This window comes from Notothenia rossii, assembly GCF_949606895.1.
Source record: "Notothenia rossii genome assembly, chromosome: 1".
Classification (NCBI taxonomy): Eukaryota; Metazoa; Chordata; class Actinopteri; order Perciformes; family Nototheniidae; genus Notothenia; species Notothenia rossii.
In genome coordinates this window covers 6,215,797-6,238,069 of record NC_136912.1, presented here as the reverse complement: position 1 = coordinate 6,238,069, position 22,273 = coordinate 6,215,797, and the positions used below count along the sequence as shown (strand labels likewise).

General features: G+C 41.6%; 2 protein-coding genes across 2 annotated transcripts in view; both read right to left on the bottom strand.

Moving 5' to 3' along the window:
- Positions 1-15,153, bottom strand: part of LOC307017874 (uncharacterized protein) — a 15,561-nt gene extending 408 nt beyond the window's left edge. The window contains 6 exon segments of the mRNA XM_079647765.1: positions 1-4,258; positions 4,757-4,881; positions 8,659-8,823; positions 13,131-13,180; positions 13,183-13,604; positions 15,042-15,153. The exon segment at positions 1-4,258 is cut by the window's left edge and continues 408 nt beyond it. Coding sequence (XP_079503891.1) covers positions 1,786-4,258; positions 4,757-4,881; positions 8,659-8,823; positions 13,131-13,180; positions 13,183-13,573 — 3,204 coding nt within the window. The 5' untranslated portion in view covers positions 13,574-13,604; positions 15,042-15,153 and the 3' untranslated portion in view covers positions 1-1,785.
- A 3,516-nt stretch (positions 15,154-18,669) lies between these two features.
- Positions 18,670-22,273, bottom strand: part of myom2a (myomesin 2a) — a 57,321-nt gene continuing 53,717 nt past the window's right edge. The window contains exons 35-36 of the mRNA XM_079690964.1: positions 21,214-21,269; positions 18,670-20,151 (exon numbers count right to left, since the gene is read on the bottom strand). Coding sequence (XP_079547090.1) covers positions 19,588-20,151; positions 21,214-21,269 — 620 coding nt within the window. The 3' untranslated portion in view covers positions 18,670-19,587. The remainder of the gene's footprint in view (positions 20,152-21,213; positions 21,270-22,273) is intronic.

Genomic DNA, 22,273 nt, shown 5'->3' with positions numbered 1-22,273 from the left:
AATGATATATTTCCCTTTAATTAAACACTGTTTTATTGTATGTTTAGTTTTATTAAACATCTGGATTACTCAGTATAACAATCATGCATATCCATGAGAATGACAACAGGTGAGCAATGCATTTCAAAATCATCATAAACAACAACAATATAAAATGTACAACATGAAGCCCTTTAAAAAAATATATAATTTACAAATGAGACAAAGGGAAAATACAACGATGGGTAAGGTTTGCTATACAACATCCCATAAGTCTGTCTTTGATGTTCTTCCTAAAACTGTAATTATTAACTAGCACACAGGAGGAAATAGTGCATTTGTTGGGGACTATTTTTTACGTGGATTAATACACATTTGGTGAGTATTTGGATTCTGATTTGCACCTCTATGATGTCACAGAGGTGCACTCCGCCTGCATGGTCAACTCTCCACCTATCAGGGGAATGAGAGGTTGCCGTGGCATGGCAACAGCATAGCAACAGCATGGCAACAGCATTGTAACATGACGCTTGTGCCTCGCCCCCTCCTTTGCAGGGGGGGGGGGGTCAGCTACAGCTCATGCAAAGACAGAGCTGGAGTGAGGCAAAATGAGGCATGGCTAAAATGCATGATCTGTTTGGTATTTTGACAAATAAAACTTATAAATATACCTTATATAGGTATGGCCCTACAATATATTATTCAAATATAGCATGATAGGTCCCCTTTAAGTAAACGTTCAAAAATAAAAAAAACTTTCAAAATAAAGTCATATATTTTAAATATACAAGCATTAGACTGTCATATTCACCCTGCAATATCTAAATAATGTAAACACCTTGACTGACAACCCGGCTTCCCTGTAACGTCCGATTCATGGTCACACATTTAGAAGCAGACACCTGGCAATGGCATCTTGTGTTTTGGTAACGGTGGTAAATATGTTCCCCGATAAGATCGAAGACACATTATCCAACAAAAGAAACATGTTGCATGCTACAGTGATAACCACCCAACCATGTCTCTGTTGGGAAGCCAAATAAAGCAATGAACAATACGGGCTGTGTCCAAAATCACTCACCTCCACTCTACTATAGTGACCATGTAATGCTGTGGGAATGTACTACATCAATTATTTTACCCTATTTAATGGATGCTCATTATAATATGTGTTTATATCGGTAATACAGAAGAAGCTGCTCTGGCACACATTTATTTGTTCATTTTTTATATAGATTTTTTATATTCAGAGTCTACTGTATATTTTCTACTTTTTATTAATGCTGTTTTAATTCTATTTTGAGATGTTTAAATTCTAGTATTGTATATACTTTAATTTCTACTCATGTGCAATGCCTTGTTTTGTTTTTTATGCTGCTGCAATGCAAACAAATCCAAGTTTGGGACCAATAAAGTACCTCTTACCTTTCCTTTTCTCAGACAGCAAGGACATTATTAACGGTGCAGATAAATGACCTGAATTGAGTCTGTTAAAAGTTTTTTTTTGCAGATGAGGTCACTATGTACACCTCTACATAGAACTCCTTAAAGAGTAGTGAGTGGAGTATAGAGACTCTTTTTTGTTTTTGTAATCAAGGCTGACGACCTTTCTGTTCGTCGCTGCCATTCATTCAATCAAACAGTTATTCATCTCTTACACAACACCGTTCTGGGTGTAGTTGCTTGGTTGTCGGTATGTGCTATATAAACAACCTTGCAGTGAATAACTTCAGAAACATCCATGGATTATGCACTAGCACCGCCTTCCTTCCTGAACAATGCGTCATTTATGACTTTTTCCACCCTCTACTTGTTCTTGCCTATCAAATTTCCGACCCGTTGCATGAATTTCCCCAGTTTGTTGTCCGAGCCACTCTGTTTGTCCGCAGATTTAAGTTCTGGTTTGTACAAGTATTCGTATCGGCTGTAGACTGGGTCTCTGTGGTTTCGAGCGAGGATCCCTCCCTCTTCGTTCAGAGTGCTCCTGGATCCTCGCTCCTGCTCTCCTGCAGGGTTCGGCTTCTTCTTGCTCGATCGCTGTGGAGTTAATCTCTGGAACACAGATTTATGCTTCTCTGTGTCTGCTGAAGAAGCTAAAGAGCTCTGCGACCGGGAGACGCTTGGCGAATGACCTTTCTTGGGTGTCGTTTGCTCCGCCTGTGAATTGTCCGCTCTGATTGGTGGGTTTGATCCCGATGGGTTTTGTGTTTTCAGCGATTCCTTTCTTCGTAGCGACTTCTCTTCTTTCTTTGATGCTTTCTTTTCGTCAGTGTTAAGCAGCGAATGTACTTTCATTCTCAAGGAATTCATCCTTTGCAGGGTCGGTTCCTCTCGTTGTGGTTGCTTTCTGTCCGCTTGACTACTCCCAGCTTCACTGGCATGCTGAGAATCTGTGGAAGTGCCCTTTGGTGCAGTTTGTTCGTCTTTGGATATTGATTTCTTTCTTTCTTGTGAAGCGACTGAGCTTGAGCTGTTGGACACCTTACCTACAGAACCAGTGTTTAGTCTGGTTTGATCCTGGCGCATTGGTTCTGCGGCCTTACCTACAGAACCAGGGTTTAGTCTGGTTTGATCCTGGCGCTTCGGTTCTGCGGCCTTACCTACAGAACCAGTGTTTAGTCTGGTTTGATCCTGGCGCTTCGGTTCTGCGGCCTTACCTACAGAACCAGTGTTTAGTCTGGTTTGATCCTGGCGCATTGGTTCTGCGGCCTTACCTACAGAACCAGTGTTTAGTCTGGTTTGATCCTGGCGCTTCGGTTCTGCGGCCTTACCTACAGAACCAGGGTTTAGTCTGGTTTGATCCTGGCGCTTCGGTTCTGCGGCCTTACCTACAGAACCAGGGTTTAGTCTGGTTTGATCCTGGCGCATTGGTTCTGCGGCCTTACCTACAGAACCAGGGTTTAGTCTGGTTTGATCCTGGTGCATTGGTTCTGCGGCCTTACCTACAGAACCAGGGTTTAGTCTGGTTTGATCCTGGCGCTTCGGTTCTGCAGGTATGCTAGATTTCACAGAGTTCTGCTTTGGTAGAGCTTTCTCGTCTTTGCCTATCTCCTCATTTGCTTCTTTGAATGCAGCTGAGTCGGCGCTGTTGACACGTGAACCCTCTTTCTCCTCAGGGATCTCCGTCAAAGCCTCCATCGCTCTTGGGTGTTGGAGACCGCTGGGCTGCAAGTGGGAGAGCTTGAGCGAGGGATCGTTTAATTGTATTTCCAAATCAGCAGCTGAGGTTGTCCTGGAGAGAGACTCTTGCCAGTCGTATTTCGGCGTTGTTTTTTTATCTGGAGCCATCGTGACGTCGTAGTTAGAAGCCGAGCGATGGCCATCAGGGAGAGGTTGCTCTCTTTTGTCGTCTTCCTTATTTGGCTCACTGTCGTTGTGATTGGTTGGTTCCATGCTGACCCCATTTTGCACAATTGGCTCTAATTCTGGGATACTCTCCCTCATGTCCAGACTTCTTAATGAAGACAAATACTTTGGTCTGTCCAGAGCCTGGTACATAGACCTCAAGGACTCTTGGCTCTGCCTGAGGTTGCTGTAGTCCTGCAGACTGAGCCTCTTATGCCTCATTTCCTCCATCCTGGACTTAATGTCCCTCGATCTATGTTGGATCATCTGCGATTGCTGCTCATTCAAGCCTGTGTGGCTGTTATACGGAGAGGACATTGGGGATAATGCATCATCTTTAGGCCCGTCGCTGTCGTTAAAGTATGCGTCCATCTTCCACCTGTGGAGGGATGTTTCAGAGTTGAATGGTATCAGATTTTGGTCCGCTCCGTAGCGAGTTCGGTGTCTAATGTGATGTTGAGACAACCTGTTTTGTAGCAAGTTAAGTCCTGTTTTATCGGGGGCAACAGGGACTCCGATGTCTTTAGTCCCCATCCTCAGTCGAGTTGTGGAGTTTAACTTCTGCAGCTCTCCGCCATAACTGTGTCCACGCACCAGGTTCCCCATGTCGAAACAGTGAGTTTGATTCAGCCTCTCCTGAACGCTCAGGCCTCTCGTCATGGCGCCGTTGTTAAATCCATCCTGAGCGCTCCTCATGCCTTGCATCACTTTGGGTCTCATGTGGATTTGGTGGAGGGAAAGCTGGCTGGAGTTCGGGCTCCAGAGGCTCACGCCTTCTTTCAGGAGCTGGATGGAAGACTTTTCCTTGGACAGAACTGCAGGGGCTGCGGAGCGAGCGTAAAGTCGTCTAAACTCCTCGTCATAAGAGCCCACCAGCTGACCAGTGATCACCAGGACCATGCTGTGGTTGATCTTCTCAAACGCCCACGTGTAGCTGGAACAGAAACACACCATCCAGCAGGGATCATTAACCTGCTACTTATACAAACTTTTGTACATTTGCATCATCTAATTTTTAAATCAAAAACCTTTGCTCACTGCTTCAACAGAGAAGAAACTAAAAATCAATTTAACACACTTGATGTTGTGACTTCTTGGACTTGAGTGAAGAACAACCCTAACCCTAACCCTAACCGAACCCAAAAATCATCAAACCCTAATTCCCAAGTATTAGCATTTTCAAGACAAATTCAGGCCCTTTTTTTTATTCGGGATTGGTTGAGGGAGTAGAAAGTAAGCTGCTCTTTAAACTTGCCATGCAGATTGGTTTTCTTAAGAATGTGGTCGGACCATACGGATTATGCAGCTGGCCAAGATCCAAAAATAAGAAAAGCACCATAAGAGGAACCAAATTAATTTGATTTATTTGGAACAAGGTTAATAAAAGACCCCTGAATACATGTGAAAAAGGGTAAAAGTAGGACTGACTCACCTGTATGTTCCAAACAGCACTGTTCGGCAGTCCACCAGAATAAATCTTTGCTCCAAATCTCCACTGAACTTCACCCCGGAGCGGCACTGATACCGCAGCCCAGGAACCGTCCGAACACGGAGCTTCTGATGGAGAAACAAACACAAAAAGGTCACCAGGTTAGAGATACTTTAGCATTTAACCATCCAGCAGATACGCAGCCACATTAGCAGTATTTGGAGTGGAGTTTCTTTGCTCTGCTACATCATGCTAACTAGCTGTAACTGAGAAAACTGCATGAAAAGTAAAGATAAAGTTATGTGGGTTGAGCAGTAGCTTCCTATGCACTTCCTGGTTGACCCGTTGCCGCCAGCCCATTGGCTTTGCGGAAAAAGAAAGCAACATTTTTATTGGACCACGTTACAGCAATGACAATTTCAACTCTTTCAGGGACTCAAACGGTCACTGGTTCAAATCACTGCACAGACCAACAAAATAAAAATAAATACATTATATTTAAAAACAAACAATGTTTTTCTGGGGCAATGCAACAATCTCCCAAAAGTGCCCCAAGGCGCTATGGCCATCCTTTCCCCAAAAACCTCCCCATGAATGCATGTATAGAACCTGTTTGTGCATGTGTTTATATCAACTGTTCTATCACTGTGTAACAACAGAGTAAAAACTGAATTCCCCCGAGGGGATTAATAATAACCGGTTAGTTTAGGTTGAAGAGTTGAAAGTGTATTCAACAAACACAGTCCATCAGGCTTAGATATTTGAATTAATACATGTACATCTCCTTTCATTCTGCCTTCAATCAGAAGACATTGTATTTTACCTAGGCTTCAGACAGACAGACAGACAGACAGACAGACAGACAGACAGGCAGACAGGCAGACAGACAGACAGACAGACAGACAGACAGACAGACAGACAGTCAGTCAGACAGGCAGACAGGCAGACAGACAGACAGACAGACAGACAGACAGACAGACAGACAGTCAGTCAGACAGGCAGACAGACAGGCAGGCAGGCGGTCAGACAGACAGGCAAGCAGGCAGGCAGACAGACAGACAAGCAGACACACACACACACACACACACACACACACACACACACACACACACACACACACACACACACACACACACACACACACACACACACACACACACACACACACACACACACACACACACACACACACACACACACACACACACACACACACACACACACACACACACACACACACACACACACACACACACACCCTTTGTGATCCTCAACATGATGAAACCTGTGTATCAGTTTCACTGCGTCTGGTATTTATAATACTGTCTAAGTGGTTTCTTCTTTCAGCGTCATGTGTTTCTTTTTCTGATCTAACCTCCTCTTGCTGCTGCTCAACAGGAAAATCCAGCCTGGAACAGATCTGTCCTACGGTGTCTCGCATGAATAAGGACAGGTAATGGTGCACGTAGCAGGGACGTGCTGCTAAATAACAGCGTTTTCACCGGGGTGTGGAGCAAATGTCAGACTTAATCCACTCTGCCAACAGAAGAAAGGTCGAGCCACAGGAAAACCTTCTCTGCAGGACACATCATGTACATGCACAATGACATTAAATGATTCTATTCTATTCATCGGGGGAATAACAATCTGCAAACATACGGCTAAAAGGGCGGGAAGATGGGGCGTTTTCCAAAAATTCTGTTATTGTGTTAGATTGTTTACTTTTGAGTGTGGTTTAATATAGCTTTAATTAGATAATGTCTATCTTCCTATTCTTCTAATCGACCAAAAAAGAAGCAATTTCCAAATCTTGAAATCCTAAACTTCACACGTGCATTTAAGAAATCAATGTTTAAGTCCATCAAGGATGCTTATCTTTCTTGAATGATTAATGGTGAGTAGATTTAGGATGTATTGTGTTCAATTGGTAAAACTAATTGAACCAATAAAGATGGCCTGTGGAGTCTTTGTTTACATAAAGTATTATTTATTTTTAAATCACATTATGTGCATCTTTGAGGTCAAACTAACTTGTGTTTCTTTCTTATTAAGCATTTGCAAAGCTCATGTTTTCAAAGATTACAAATCTTTTTCAGGACTTTCTCACCATTATTAGATCAGTGTAATTGCGTAACACTGCAAAGGTCACTGCAGGCTTGTGCATGTCATTCTGTATTCGTTGCATGAAAACATCGACCCAGTCATAAAAGCCTTGATCCTTATACACCTCCGGGATATCACACTTGGTCCCTTTCAGCCCTTCAAACAAACTTTACATTACGTTTAATCAGTGGCGAACCGTCAGGGCCTTCAAGGTATTCAGAGAATACCCTGGAACACTCAGATAAAACAAACAAAAAATCGATTTAATTATATAAATAAAATGTAATAAAATTTATACAAAAAGAATAAATGAGAATCGTATCTGTGTTGTTGATCTGTAATATTACAATGTTACGTTGATTTGTTTGTCCTTCTCGGACCATGCACTACGCATTTCAGTGGTTTTGTGTTAGAAAAGAAAGCAACCAATCAGATCTTGTTCTGGGTCTCTGGGTAGAATATCCTTCAGCCAAGGTATTCTACATCCTTGATAGAATGCCCTGGCCGTTGCAATGAATGAGAGCGTACGTTTGGACTGACAGTTTGATCAACCAATCATATATTGATTTGCAGCCAATGGGCGTGTTCTTTCAGAGTTCCCCTCGGTTCCAGGGTATTCTAGAAGGCCCGCTAGTTAACTGGCTCGAGACAGAGGATCTAGAACGAATGCGACGAAGCAATTCATGCCATTTTATTGTTTTTAACGAATTGTTGTGAGTACCCTTTTCAAGACAACATTTCAGTGAAAAGACGGACATTATAATGCCGCGGAGGGGGGGAAGGGGGGAAGGGTGGCGGCGGCGGCTGGGTGTGACTGCAGAAGGTCCAGTTGTGATAGCCACGGTTCGCCACTGCGTTTAATACATTGTTACAGCAAGAAAGATTCACGCTAAGTCTACACTGTGATCATCTGTCCCTTCGAGAACCCAACGATCTCCAGGTCCCCCTTGCCCTTTGGCTTTCTGTTGACAGATCACATGCTATTGCACTGGGACTCTCAGAAAACAAAATAAATGTCCGCTGTTAATGGTAACACGACTAGTGGACAAGGAGTAGTTTGATCCAAAGAATACTGCACTTCTCTGGATAAAGAACAAGCTTCACACTGACAGGAAGTCGGTGGATGTCTAAACTGGTGGATGGACATGATGGGGCAGAAATACAAAATAACTCTGGAACCTTTTTCTGTTTTAAACTAGAATCAAAATGAATCACAACATCATCATTGTCATTATACTTGTTGTGCAACAAAACATTTGCAGATCTATCTCTATGTAGTTTGAAATAGAAACAGATACATTAAAAACAGTAATAGCAGCAAAGAAAATACAAAAATATAAGGCACTATTATATTACCGGATTGACAAGATTACAAAATGTACAGATTTAGTTTTGGTGTTAATAGCTAGATTTAAAATAAGTTAAAGTTTTGTCACGCTGTTAAATTGTCATGAGATTAACACATAAACATATATATAATAACTTGCTTGTTTTCCATAAATTAGACTCAAATGGATTTTCTCTCAGCTCTACGAGGAGACTGAGATCCTCTGAAATCTCACTCAACTCACAGACACAAATCTGTGTTTTTTTCCAACTGACACTGTCGCCCCACTCAATATCGTGTCATTGCACTGGAATAAGGCTTAAAGCGAGATGTGGGAGGGGTTGCGAAGCTTCACTTAATTCCCAAATGTAGATACAGTAGCTTCCAAAATGGCACCTTTAAGCTCCTTTGTAATATGGCGGCAGAAACCAACTTTAACTTTCACTATGCACGTCTAATGTTCTTTATTTCCCACCTTGAGGTCCTGGATGTTGATGCCCACCCTCTGCGACATGTTGAGGAAGCTCCTGATCTGAGACTGGTCCAGCAGGATGTAAACCACCACTCCTCTCAGCGTGGCCGTGACGATCTCTTTGAAAATATCCACGTCAGTGAACACGTCCATCGCTATGGCGATACACTGGAGAAACGATAAACAATTGAAAACACATTTTAATACAGGAAGAAAAACAAAGTTATTCTGTGAGAGAGTTGAAAAACTGAAAAAGGATTTGACAGATGTTGCTCAACAAATGTTCGATACATACAGTTTGATTGTAGGGGGGGGGGGGGGGGGGGGGGGGGTGCTAGTGGAGCCTCGCAGCGGCCAAACCGTGCCGCGCCACACTAATTGCGCCGCATAAGCGCATAGTTGAGGCTCCCTCGCGGTCCCTCCGCAAGGTGAGGCCCAACTCAGTCTCATGATCGGCCTGTAGAGAGGGACGGCCCTGAGTGTAACTATTATTTATTTTATCTTTGATTGGGACACCTTTCCTTTAACTTCTTCGGTCTGTTTAAATGTCTTCTTATGTTTGCATTAAGATTTGTATTGGTTTCGATTTTATTCAACATTTATCTGATTTCTGATTAAGATGTAAAAGAGGGTGCGAACAAAGGAATGACTATATCTCTGGATGTGTGCATTTCTTTGTCTGCATGCACAAAATGTAAACACAAACTTTTAACCCCTTTTTGTGGCAATATTGAATGTCTTTTTATCGTGATTTAAGCCATTTTCAAGACATAATTAAAACATACTTGTAGTGCCATGGAAGAATAAAAAAGGATCGACATGCTCACCGTGTAATTAAAGAGTAAGCTCTTTTTGAAACTTTACGAGGTATATTATTATTCTGACACAGCATGTTCTGTTGAATACACGTTTCAGTAATTATAAGAGGAGTGGTTCTCTGAGGGGATAAAGGACGAGTTACTTGAAATCTGATTTATGGTTTGTTCAATACAAATGTTTTACAGGACATGCATACATTAAGAAGGGCAAATCAAGCTGATGCACTGTAAGCAATGCATACATCATCCTCAGAAGGTGGACACACACACACACACACACACACACACACACACACACACACACACACACACACACACACACACACACACACACACACACACACACACACACACACACACACACACACACACACACACACACACACCTGCAGTACTTTGTGAATGATTAGCTCCAGCAGAGAACACACACACAGGCTAAGACACGTTGCTGAGTGTCGGAAGGAGAACTTGGCCTTTACGTTAACCTTTTCTATTCAGACCTTTCTACTTCTCTCTGCATGCAAATGATCTTTTCTGTCTGTGAGGCTGAACACAAAGGGTGTGGAGAGCAACATGCATTTTTTTTTAAATGTAAAGACATATGGTACTCATGCAGAGGCAAGTGGATTCATTATTGATATTTGGAAGAGCAGACTAATCCATCTCCTCAGGTGTTTTATTTCTAAAAGTCAGTTTTCTGCCAGCTGAAGGTCACGCTTTTAACTTTAATAGCTGCTGCACAGACTTGTAGTCCTTTCCTCACAAAGTACTTGTTGCTGCTCACTTTCTCTTATGTAATAAACTGTTACGTGTCAAACTCAATTTCATCGCGGGCCACATTGGAATTATGGTTGCACTCAAAGGGCCGGTTGTAACTTTAAGACTATATAAATATTGAATATGTATAAAATGATGTATAACAGTATATGACATTATTGCCTCTGCATTGGATTAAAAGTGACATTTGGGGGGAAAAAGCAACGTTTTGAAAAAAAAATGTAACTGAGAAAAAGTAAAATTCTAATAAAAAAGGCATATTTTGAAGAAAGAAAGTCAAATTCTGAGGAAAAAAAGGCATATTTTGGAAAAAAACGGTCAAATTCTGATAAAAAAGTCAAATTTGAGATGCATTGTGGGACATGTAGTTTATGGGCAACGTGCTTCTGTAAATCGGCATGTAACCGTATGATAAACATATTATATTCTTTGCAAGCTCTTGTGGGGCCACATGAAATTAAGTCACGGGCCGGATTTGGCCCCCGGGCCTTGAGTTTGACACCCCTGGTTTAGGGAGTCAGATGTTTTACGCAAAAACACTGCGTTACGAGTAAAAGTCCTGCGTTTGAAATACAAAAGAGGCATAAAACTATGCTTCAAATCACAGAAGAACATAATGCATGTTAACAGCACGTTTTATAATAACATAGAGTGTATGGTATTACGGTTGTTGATGCATCCATGTGCTCATCACGTTAATATTCTAGCTAATAATATGCTTTGTAAAAATGACTGCTGTGCTCGTGAGCCTTAATGATACAATTATATTAAATGTATTTGCTGATAAGCGATTTTCTGATTTGTTTCTTATTTGAAATATCCCAAGTCAAGTGTATAGACATTTCTCTTAAAGCTAGAGCCTTTTGATGACGAGTTATAAAATCCAGCCATTACCCGCCTTCATATCATACAAGTTTTTTACTTTTACTTTACTACAGCTGGTGTATTTTTAGACCATGGGATGAGCACCACAGGGCGTTCGGTGAGCTGTGGTTTATGCTGAGAAAAATGTAGTTGGATGTGTGTTTTCTCCTCTCCTTCAACGCCTCTCATTGTGTTTTTGTGCCGTCAATTACCTTATTTCTTTGGGTGTGAGCACCAAACACAGAGAGATGAAACTCCTCACATTCATCCTGCTGATGCATAACTCTGACCTCACCTTCACTCTGCTTTTTAAAAACAGTAGTAGAAAGTGCATTTACTCAGGTGTTTACCTAACTTTACTTCTGACATACAGTACTTGTACTTTAACATACATAATAACACTGGTCTGTTGTACTATTGAGAGTATACTCTTACTTTTCACAGTTTTGCTTAATAATACTTCTGTACTTCTACGAATAGGACATTTAAACTGTACTTGTAATAAAGTATTTTAAGATCACAGTATTTCTCCTTGAACTAAGTTGAGCATCCGAGCAAAGGCGTCACTTTGCCTGGATATGTGTTTTGGACATAAGGGCTCAGATAAAACCTTTAACACGCAATTTATATCACACTGAACAAAAATATAAACGCAACACTTTTATTTTTGCTCCCATTTTTCATGAGATGAACTCAAAAGATCTAAAACATTTTCTATATACACAAAATAACCATTTCTCTCAAATATTGTTCACAAATCTGAAAAAATCTGTGATAGTGAGCACTTCTCCTTTGCCGAGATAATCCATCCCACCTCACAGGTGTGGCATATCAAGATGCTGATTAGACAGCATGATTATTGCACAGGTGTGCCTTAGGCTGGCCACAATAAAAGGCCACTCTGAAACGTGCAGTTTTGCTTTATTGGGGGGGGTCTGGGGGGGTCCGAAAACCCTAGGGTTAAACCCTAACCCTAACCCTAACATGTCACCCATTGAGCATGTTTGGGATGCTCTGGATCGGCGTATACGACAGCATGTTCCAGTTCCTGCCAATATCCAGCAACTTCGCACAGCCTCAGGGTCTGGGGGGGGTCCGAAAACCAGTCAGTATCTGGTGTGAGGGTTAGGATTAGGGTTAGGGTTAGGGTTAGGGTAATGTTGTGAATCGAGTGGCCTGTGTTCATCGTCCATAACATACGCCTGCCCATACCATAACCCACCCCACCACCACCACTCGATTCACAACATTACCCTAACCCTAATCCTAACCCTCACACCAGATACTGACTGGTTTTCGGACCCCCCCCCAGACCCCCCCAATAAAACAAAACTGCACGTTTCAGAGTGGCCTTTTATTGTGGCCAGCCTAAGGCACACCTGTGCAATAATCATGCTGTCTAATCAGCATCTTGATATGCCACACCTGTGAGGTGGGATGGATTATCTCGGCAAAGGAGAAGTGCTCACTATCACAGATTTTTTCAGATTTGTGAACAATATTTGAGAGAAATGGTTATTTTGTGTTTGTAGAAAATGTTTATATATTTTTGTTTTATATTTTTGTTCAGTGCATATGTGTGTTTTGACTTATTATTCTCCATGTCTGGAAAAAATGCATTACTGTGTATCATAAGAGCGTAATGTTAAATTGTTATTCGCAAAAATAACGGCCATTCATAGGAAATCATTAGTAAGAAATTAGAACTTACATTTGTTCAACTTATTGGTGCTTTTTTTGTCAGTAGGTGGTTTTTTTCTTATTTAACTTGTTAGATTCTTCAGACTATGCATATTTAAAAAATATATATTCACATTGCACTTCCTGCTGTCTTATTGTGCGAACAAACCCTTCTGAAACATTCGCATTATTACATTTCTTGGTGCACGCAGAAAATTATTAACATACAGTATTCTTTAAAAAAAAGTCCCCAGCTTCCCCAGTGTAAAGGACACCTATGGATCTGAGAACTTCTCCCCCTGTGTTTTAAAGTATTTAACACTATTTAGTTCTCACCAGCCTGGCCTCCTGGATCTGTTTGCGGACCACCTCCTTGATGGTGGGGTGTTGAGCCTGGGGGGGTTGAACAGCAGGCTGATGGAGGTCTCCGCCCCCTCCAGAGGGGCCTCGGGCCAGCCCAGGTCCAGGTCCGGCACCTCCTCATCGGACTCAGTGGGAAAGTAGGTGGAGGGGCTGGCTTCCTCCGTGACCTTCTTCCCCTCCGAGGAGTCATCGTCCTCCAGCACCGGTAGCTCTGCATGCTCCAAAATGAACTGGATCTCCTCCTCCGACAGGAAGTGGCTGATCTGCTCCACCCTGAGGAACTCCTCGTACGCCTCCTGGCCTCCACACAGCAGCGCGTAGATGGCCAGGCGGTAAGTCTCCTTATAATGTGGCTGAATGTAGAGCAGATCGCCTTCTTCTTTCAGGGAAGACAGGCCGGACAGATTGGACTCCATGGTAGAAAAATCTCCACAGGCCTCTCTTTACCTGTAATGTGAGAAGATGTGTTAATAATCAACCAACCAACCAATCAACCAACCAACCAATCAACCAACCAACCAACCAACCAACCAATCAACCAATCAACCAACCAACCAATCAACCAACCAACCAACCAATCAACCGACCGACCGACCGACCAACCAACCAATCAAACCATCCGTCCCCCCATACATACATACATACATCCATCCACCAACCCACCCATCCATCCATCCATCCATCCTCCATCCATCCATCCACCCACCCACCCATCCATCCTCCAACCAACCAACCAACCAACCAACCAACAAACCAATTATGAGGTAGCACCATAAATGTCACTTCACTGGGCAAATAAAGGATTTCTGATATTTGACCCTTTTTATTCGGATACTACTCAACTATATCAATCGATAAAGACAGATGAAACCAATCAATTAAATAAAGAGGAAGGTTGCTGTTGAGCTCAATGAGAGAAAAAATGTAAAAACCTGTCCAACAAGTGCGATTTACAACAGTTGGGTAAACAGTGACAGGCATGCAAGACAGTTGGATAACATTTTAATAACAAATGTACAGTATTTGTCACTGAAATGTAGTGGAGTAGAAGTAAAAAGTAAAACAGAAATCATCGTAAAGTTCTTAAACGCGCTCAATAAGAGGATTATTTTTGCAGGAATGGTTTGAGATGCTTTGGTTTTCTGGTGTCAAAACACACTCATATGTACTGAAACTGACGACAAGCAGGCAATTTCTTTTAACACCAACTTTCGAGCAATCAATTCCAGACATTTATATGTTTTGTATAAATTGTTCCCTCTTGCATCAATAGAGTTTGTATTATTTGATTGAAGCATTAGATAACCTGATTATTTCTCTCAAAATAAACTGGATGTGATTTGTTAGGCACCCAAAAAGTGGATTTTTGTGCAGGACTGGTTTAAGATGTTACTGTTTTCAACCGAGTTGTATACATTTTAAGCCAATAGGCGGTGCATTTTTTATTCTAAAAGGATAACATCTCTTTAAAAACCAATGTAATCATTTGTGCTTATCAAATCTGAATTAGTGAAACTGCAATAACAACAGGAGAGTCGACTTGACGATTAAGACTTGATTTTAGGGATTAAATGACAGTTTCCAAAAAAAACAGAATAACTTTTTCAAGCTTTCTCTCATAATGTAGAGTCGAGACCAGTGTTGAACGTAACGTTATGCTTCTTTAAACTTCACTCCACATGAATTCAGAGAACAATATCGTACTTTTGAGTCGTCTACATTCATGTGAAACCTATAGTCACAGTAACATGTTATAAAGAAGAGCTCAATGAGTGGGGAAATGTGAAAACCTGTCTAACAAGGGCTATTTGCCAGAAGCAAGTCAACAGTTCAAGGTAGTCAGATACCCTTTAACTTTTTAACAAAAAAGATAAACAGACTTACTTCATGACTGGTCAAATAAATCCTGTGCAGAGTCCTCCAACAGCTTAGAAGGAACAAAGTGAAGTGTGTGTGTGTGTGTGTTCATGTGTGTGTGTTCATGTGTGTGTGTGTGTTCATGTGTGTGTGTATGAATCAGCAGCAGCAGTAAGGTGTGGATATGAAGTGTCTATTCAAAGGAAGTGTACTCGTACCTACCCTGTTGGCTGCACTGACAGATCTCATTCTGAAACAAGCCCCGCCCCTCTCTGCTCACCTGTGAGTTTCAGGTGTGAGAGCAGGTTTGTTTACCCTTTGAGCCTGAATACAACACAATATGAGCATGTTTGTGTTTGTTTATTCAGTGCAGCCGCAGGGATCATGGTGCCTCCTGACAAAAAGTACATTACCTTTCAAAATGATCCTGCTACAAAAGATGGATTACGTGCAGTCAGAAGTTTGAGAGGAAAACTTTATATTTTTAAAGAGGCCCAATTAAGCTTTTTAGGTTTTTCTCTTCCCTGTACTGTGTTATAGTTTGTGTGCATGTAAATGGTCTGAAAAGGCTACAATCCCTGTGTTCCCTTCAGAGGGAGTTTCTCTCCCACACACTCCCCCCGCCCCCCCCCCCCCCTGCCTGAAACTCCTCGATTTGATTCCTTTGTTTACTTCCTGAACTAAGTGACATCATTATATAACAATCACTCTTCTATTGCGCTCCAACACATTGTACGTGATATGCTAAGGGGCGGGACATCTCTATGTGGTTGACCAATCACAACAGAGCCGGCCAGCTAACCAATCAGAGCAGACTGGGCTCTGGTTTCAGACAGAGGGTGAAAAGAGGTGCTGCAGCACAGGCAGTATGAGAACAATAAAGAGCTTTTTGAACATTAAAGCATGTCACAGGAGAAACACTACACACTGATATACACCTGAACATCAGCAGGAGAGGACTCTTTAAAGTAGAGACACTACATACTGATATACACCTGAACATCAGCAGGAGAGGACTCTTTAAAGTAGAGACACTACATACTGATATACACCTGAATATCAGCAGGAGAGGACTCTTTAAAGTAGAGACACTACATACTGATATACACCTGAACATCAGCAGAAGAGGACTCTTTAAAGTAGAGACACTACATACTGATATACACCTGAACATCAACAGGAGAGGACTCTTTAAAGTAGAGACACTACATACTGATATACACCTGAACATCAGCAGGAGAGGACTCTTTAAAGTAGAGACACTACATACTGATATACACCTGAACATCAGCAGGAGAGGACTCTTTAAAGTAGAGACACTACTGATATACACCTGAACATCAGCAGGAGAGGACTCTTTAAAGTAGAGACACTACATACTGATATACACCTGAACATCAGCAGGAGAGGACTCTTTAAAGTAGAGACACTACATACTGATATACACCTGAACATCAACAGGAGAGGACTCTTTAAAGTAGAGACACTACATACTGATATACACCTGAACATCAGCAGGAGAGGACTCTTTAAAGTAGAGACTCTACATACTGATATACACCTGAACATCAGCAGGAGAGGACTCTTTAAAGTAGAGACACTACATACTGATATACACCTGAACATCAACAGGAGAGGACTCTTTAAAGTAGAGACACTACATACTGATATACACCTGAACATCAGCAGGAGAGGACTCTTTAAAGTAGAGACTCTACATACTGATATACACCTGAACATCAGCAGGAGAGGACTCTTTAAAGTAGAGACACTACATACTGATATACACCTGAACATCAACAGGAGAGGACTCTTTAAAGTAGAGACACTACATACTGATATACACCTGAACATCAGCAGGAGAGGACTCTTTAAAGTAGAGACTCTACATACTGATATACACCTGAACATCAGCAGGAGAGGACTCTTTAAAGTAGAGACACTACATGCTGATATACACCTGAACATCAGCAGGAGAGGACTCTTTAAAGTAGAGACACTACATACTGATATACACCTGAACATCAGTAGGAGAGGACTCTTTAAAGTAGAGACACTACATACTGATATACACCTGAACATCAGCAGGAGAGGACTCTTTAAAGTAGAGACACTACATACTGATATACACCTGAACATCAGCAGGAGAGGACTCTTTAAAGTAGAGACACTACATACTGATATACACCTGAACATCAGCAGGAGAGGACTCTTTAAAGTAGAGACACTACATACTGATATGAACCTTACAATGGCCACGGTGCAGTGTCAAGTGCCTCTAACAATGTGAAGGAGTACTATAATCTTCAAGAGAATACAGATGTAGAGTGCAAAGGAATTGGTTTAGTATATTTCTGTTGTAGATCGTTTTAAAATGTCTTAGGGGTAATATCACATTTTTAAGCAAGCTCACTCAACCCATTTTGAACTCCAGTTAGAGTTGTTGTGTTTTCATTTTGAACTCCAATAAAGGGTTTGAACTGGCAGCCATTACCGGTGTGAATCACCCATTCATCCTGCTAAGGGTGAACTGGTTTCTGTTGAGAGCAATGTGCAGCTTGGGAGGAGAAACCTTAATCTCCAAGAGAGAATTCAGACTGGACTGCAAAAGATTGTTGAATATGTTCTCTAAGTGGAGGCACTTTTGAAATGTGATCAGGGAGTATCAGCTAAAGATAATGAAAGGGATGAACTCAATATTTAGCTCCACATCGCACTGTTGTAATTCAATAATGATCGAAGGTCACTCACACTTTTCTGTACTTCAAAACAAACTCAAAGTCTCTCATGGTTTCCCCTGTCGTGCTACACAATGGGGATATACAGTATATAAATTATTTTTCTAACACGCCATCTATCACTTCAAAACATACAGGAACTGGAGCCGTGGTGCATTCTGGGGCATGAAATATAAATGTCGTTGCAAAGAGAAAACTCTGGGCCAAAAAAGAGGAGGGTTAATTAAATAAATTATTACTTACAGTAAAGGTGGGGTAGGTAAGTTTGAGAAACCGGCTCGAGATACACTTGTTGTTATATTCCATGGAATGCTCTTAACATCACGATAGCAATGAATATCTGAAGTGCTTTGACAAAAACTACAATACAAATATATCATCTGTGGAAGCCGTGGCGCTGTAAAAAGCACGACCAATCATCTGAGCCGGCCCGGGTAAAATAACTGGATGGCCTACCTGCCTGTCAGCCTTCATCTGTGCACAAACTTATCTCGATCATGTGCGCGTTCGTGTGTGTTGGAGGAGGGGCTCTGTAAGGAAGTCGCAGATTTTCTCCGGTCGTGTATTTTCAAATCCTAGCGCGCACTCGAGCTGGTTTCTCTAAAATTACCTACCCCACCTTTAAGAGAAGTACGGTTGAATCACTTTTACTGATGTCGAGGCCTCTCTGGTGTTTGGAGTTAGTACCTTCACTTGTCAGTAATTTTAAAATGTTTAATATTTAGAGATCCATGTAGTTTACAAACAGGCGGATATCTGAACCTTCAAATCTATAGGTTTAATGACAACTATACAATCATTCGGACAGATTTTAAACCAATAAACCCTTCTTCCTTTTGGGGCAAAACTATCTCAAACGTCCTTATAAGAGCTAGATAGATGAATAAGAGACGCTATTAATCACAGAGACACAGAGAGGAGGTTGATAAGTAACGTTTATTGCTGTTTCAAAGCTTTGGGGGAAACACGACAAGTTGAAGACACAGGGCAGGAAGACGTGAATATATTAACTCACAGGATCATCGTCAGCTGGTGAAGCTACCTGGGATAAAGGAGGAACACTTGAAACACCCCAGAGAGAAAACAAAACATGATCTGGAATCTGGTGTTCATTTCCAACCCAGCGCTGTGCCTGAAGACTCCCAGGTTATTCCGTTTAAAGGGTGATTTCCGTTTATAACAATTATGGTCTTATTTTGTTAGTTTTGGTCTCCTTTTTTGTGGTTATGATACCTTGGTGCTCACCAGGTAAACTGATAACACCTGGGAATACATCGCTAGAGAGACAAGGGAGGAAACATGATTAAAAACCCTGTATTTGGAGTAAAAACTTATTTTGACTTTTGTCCATCAAATAAGTGTGGTTACCATGGATACTGCCTGTGTTTCCTGACCTTCATGCCCTCTTTAAAGTGACTTATAATAATGACCAAAGTTGTAATAAACTGGAATTATCCTTTAACATCCATAAGGCGTTCCACTATCGTTGCATAGTGGAAGGTGCAGCTTTGAAAAATCCACCCTGGTTTTAAAAAATGTTTCTACGTTTTTTGCATTTTTTAACCCACTCAGAGCAGTTGAATGATATTAACACGAAAAGGGAATCTATGCTAGTAGCCACTGTTAAAGCCACCCTCTCTTTTTTTATTATATATATCGTGCTCTCAGAAATGAGAGAGCACTTATAGAAACAAGACTGTTAGAAGCTCGTTCGTTGGAAGTGTTTATCCAGGCTTCTTACCAGTGACTACTTAAAACCTCGTGGTTTCACACTCACGCTACGAATCAGCGATGCTAACAGCAATCATTCCCCCCGCAGACTTCCCCACTTCCCTTTACTTCCTGGGAGGGGTGGGAGACTTCATGAATCTGGGCGGAGTTGGAGACTTCACGCCACGAGATGGAGTCGGAGATTTTGGGATGGGGGTAGAAGCGGGAGTGTTGGCTGGAGTCGGACTTTTCACGCCGCGAGATGGAGTCGGAGATTTAGGGATGGGAGTAGAAGCAGGAGTAGATCCGGGAGTCGGGCTCTTCATGAAGGCCGGGGTCTGGGATTTAGGGGCGGGAGTTGGGGTTTTGGAGGCAGGAGCGGGGGATTTAGGCGGGACGGGGGTAGCAGCGGTGGTTTTGGGTTGCCCCAGCTTTGGCTCGGGGATCTTCTCTCCCTGCCGGTACACGCTGACGGTGATCTCCACGAACTCCCCGCCGTACTTGTTCCTCACGTTGATGCTGTACTTGCCGGAGTCGTCGGGCGTCACCTTGTTGATGAGCATGCTGGCGAACTTGCCGCCCTCGAAGGTGACCGTGGTGTGCTCGTTGGAGGCCACTTCCTGCTCGTTCTTGAACCAGGAGACCTCGGGGGTCGGCTCGCCCCACACGGTGCAGGTCAGGCTCAGAGACTGTGGAGAGAGGGGGGGGGGGGAGATCGGGTCAAAATGTACTAAAGATGTCTGTTTTTTTAACACCACAACAACATTTCATTACTACTCAACCTGTCATTTTTAAACCCTGTCGCAACAGCGTCAGCGCACCTAGAAATATAATTTATTCTGCTTTAATGGGGGTTCCCCTTTCCTGTAGTGTGTTATATAGGTGTTAGTGCATGCAAATGGTCTGCAAAGGCTACAATCCCTGTGTTTTGAGTTTTCCATGCCTCCATTGGACTCTTTGTTTACTTCCTGAACATAGTAACATCACTATGTAACACTCACGTTTCTATTGGCTCGCGCTCCAAGACATTGCATTTGATAGGCTAAGGGGCGGGACATCTCTAAGCGGTTGACCAATCACAACATAACCGAACATTTTTTCTTTTCTCAGATGTTTAAAAACATCTTATAAAAGCGGTTTGATCTTTTACAAATGGAATTGAAACTTGGTTGAGATGTGTTATTCTACACCAACCCAGACAAGTAATCCTATTGAAGTTACATAGCATGTCAGCAAGTTATACAAAGCTCAGCAATCTCCGTCTGTTGATGAAGACTTTGTGATATGGTCTACGCCTCTATTTTCTTTACAGCCATTTTTAAGATAATGATTAAACTACTAGTGTTCCTGCTTATACAGTCAAGTGGTCCTGAAACATCTTTATATAAAACCACAACCGCTACTGAGCCGGCATGTCCTCAGACACATCACAAACTCTGTGGATGAAGACTTTGTGATGTTGTTTAAAGCTCTAAAAGCTAGTTAGTGGGTTAACCTTGAGTTGGGATTTCTTTGTGAACCTATACAAATGTAAAGAGCCTTCCTGTCTAGCCTCCAAACAGGAGACGTGGCGGGTCATAAATCTTATTTAACATTTTTCTTCCAACACCTGCTGCCTGTAGGAATGCTGACAGGGCAGTAAAACTCCTCGACCCCCCCCTCACTGATACTGGTGGCTAGTAACGATGTACACAAAACACCTCAATATATACTAATATCATCTTTAATATTATTAACATATGTTTCCTCACCTTCTCTTCCATAATGGTGACAACATCAGGCAGACCACCCACCACTCTGCCACGGTCTGAGGAGAGACAACAACATATATGTTACCTCCTAAAAGAATACAGAACTCTTACCTTAATAAAGGGTTTATTTAGACGAGACGATATATGCCAGATTTAGCTTTAAGTCCAGCTTGGAAAACAATTTACTTAAACGGGATTACGTTATTAGAATACAAATTAAAAGTATATTCAAACTGTATTTCCTTAGTTACAGAAGAAATTATGTAATCCGATTACTGTTACATATTTAAAATAAAGAAAAGGGGATTACTACGAGGTTACGATATATAATACAATTTAAATAAAATCGGTATAACGATGCACACAAATCCTATTTTTGCTTTGTACACTTTAATTTGTGGTCATGTAAACTTTCGTTGTTGGCCGTATGATACAGCATGCATTTACTTAATAATAATACATTTCTTATACATCCTAATCATTTCATTTAAGTAAAACACTGAGCATAAAGCACATTTGTAATACTAGATACATGTATCTTGATTTCAGTTTTTTCTAAGCTTAAATAATAAACTTAAAAACATCTTATTCATAGTTATTTTTCTCTTGTATTTTCTTTCATATTTGATACTTCGTAAGGTTTTTTAAAGGTTTCCCTGCAAAGCCTGTTATTTACAAATGTCCAGCTGCAGTCCCAGGGAGGGTAAACCCATCTGCCGCTACCTGAATGTGTACTTCTGTTAATTGTAATCATTTTTAATTTGAAATATTATGTGCAAACCGGTTTCATTTTTTCTACACTTTTGTGCCAACGTACATTTCCCCTCTGTGGGACGAATAGAGGAATTCTGGTTCTGATAACAATCAACTTATAGATATAAGTACAATTATACAAATAGTGTAAAGTACAGATCAACATAAATAAGCACATTTATCGGTACACCTATAAAAACAAAATGTATTTTAATTTAAAATCTCATACTTCGTTCATATTAGAGCAGGGGTGTCAAACTCAAGGCCCGGGGGCCAAATCCGGCACGCGACTTCATTTCACGTGGCC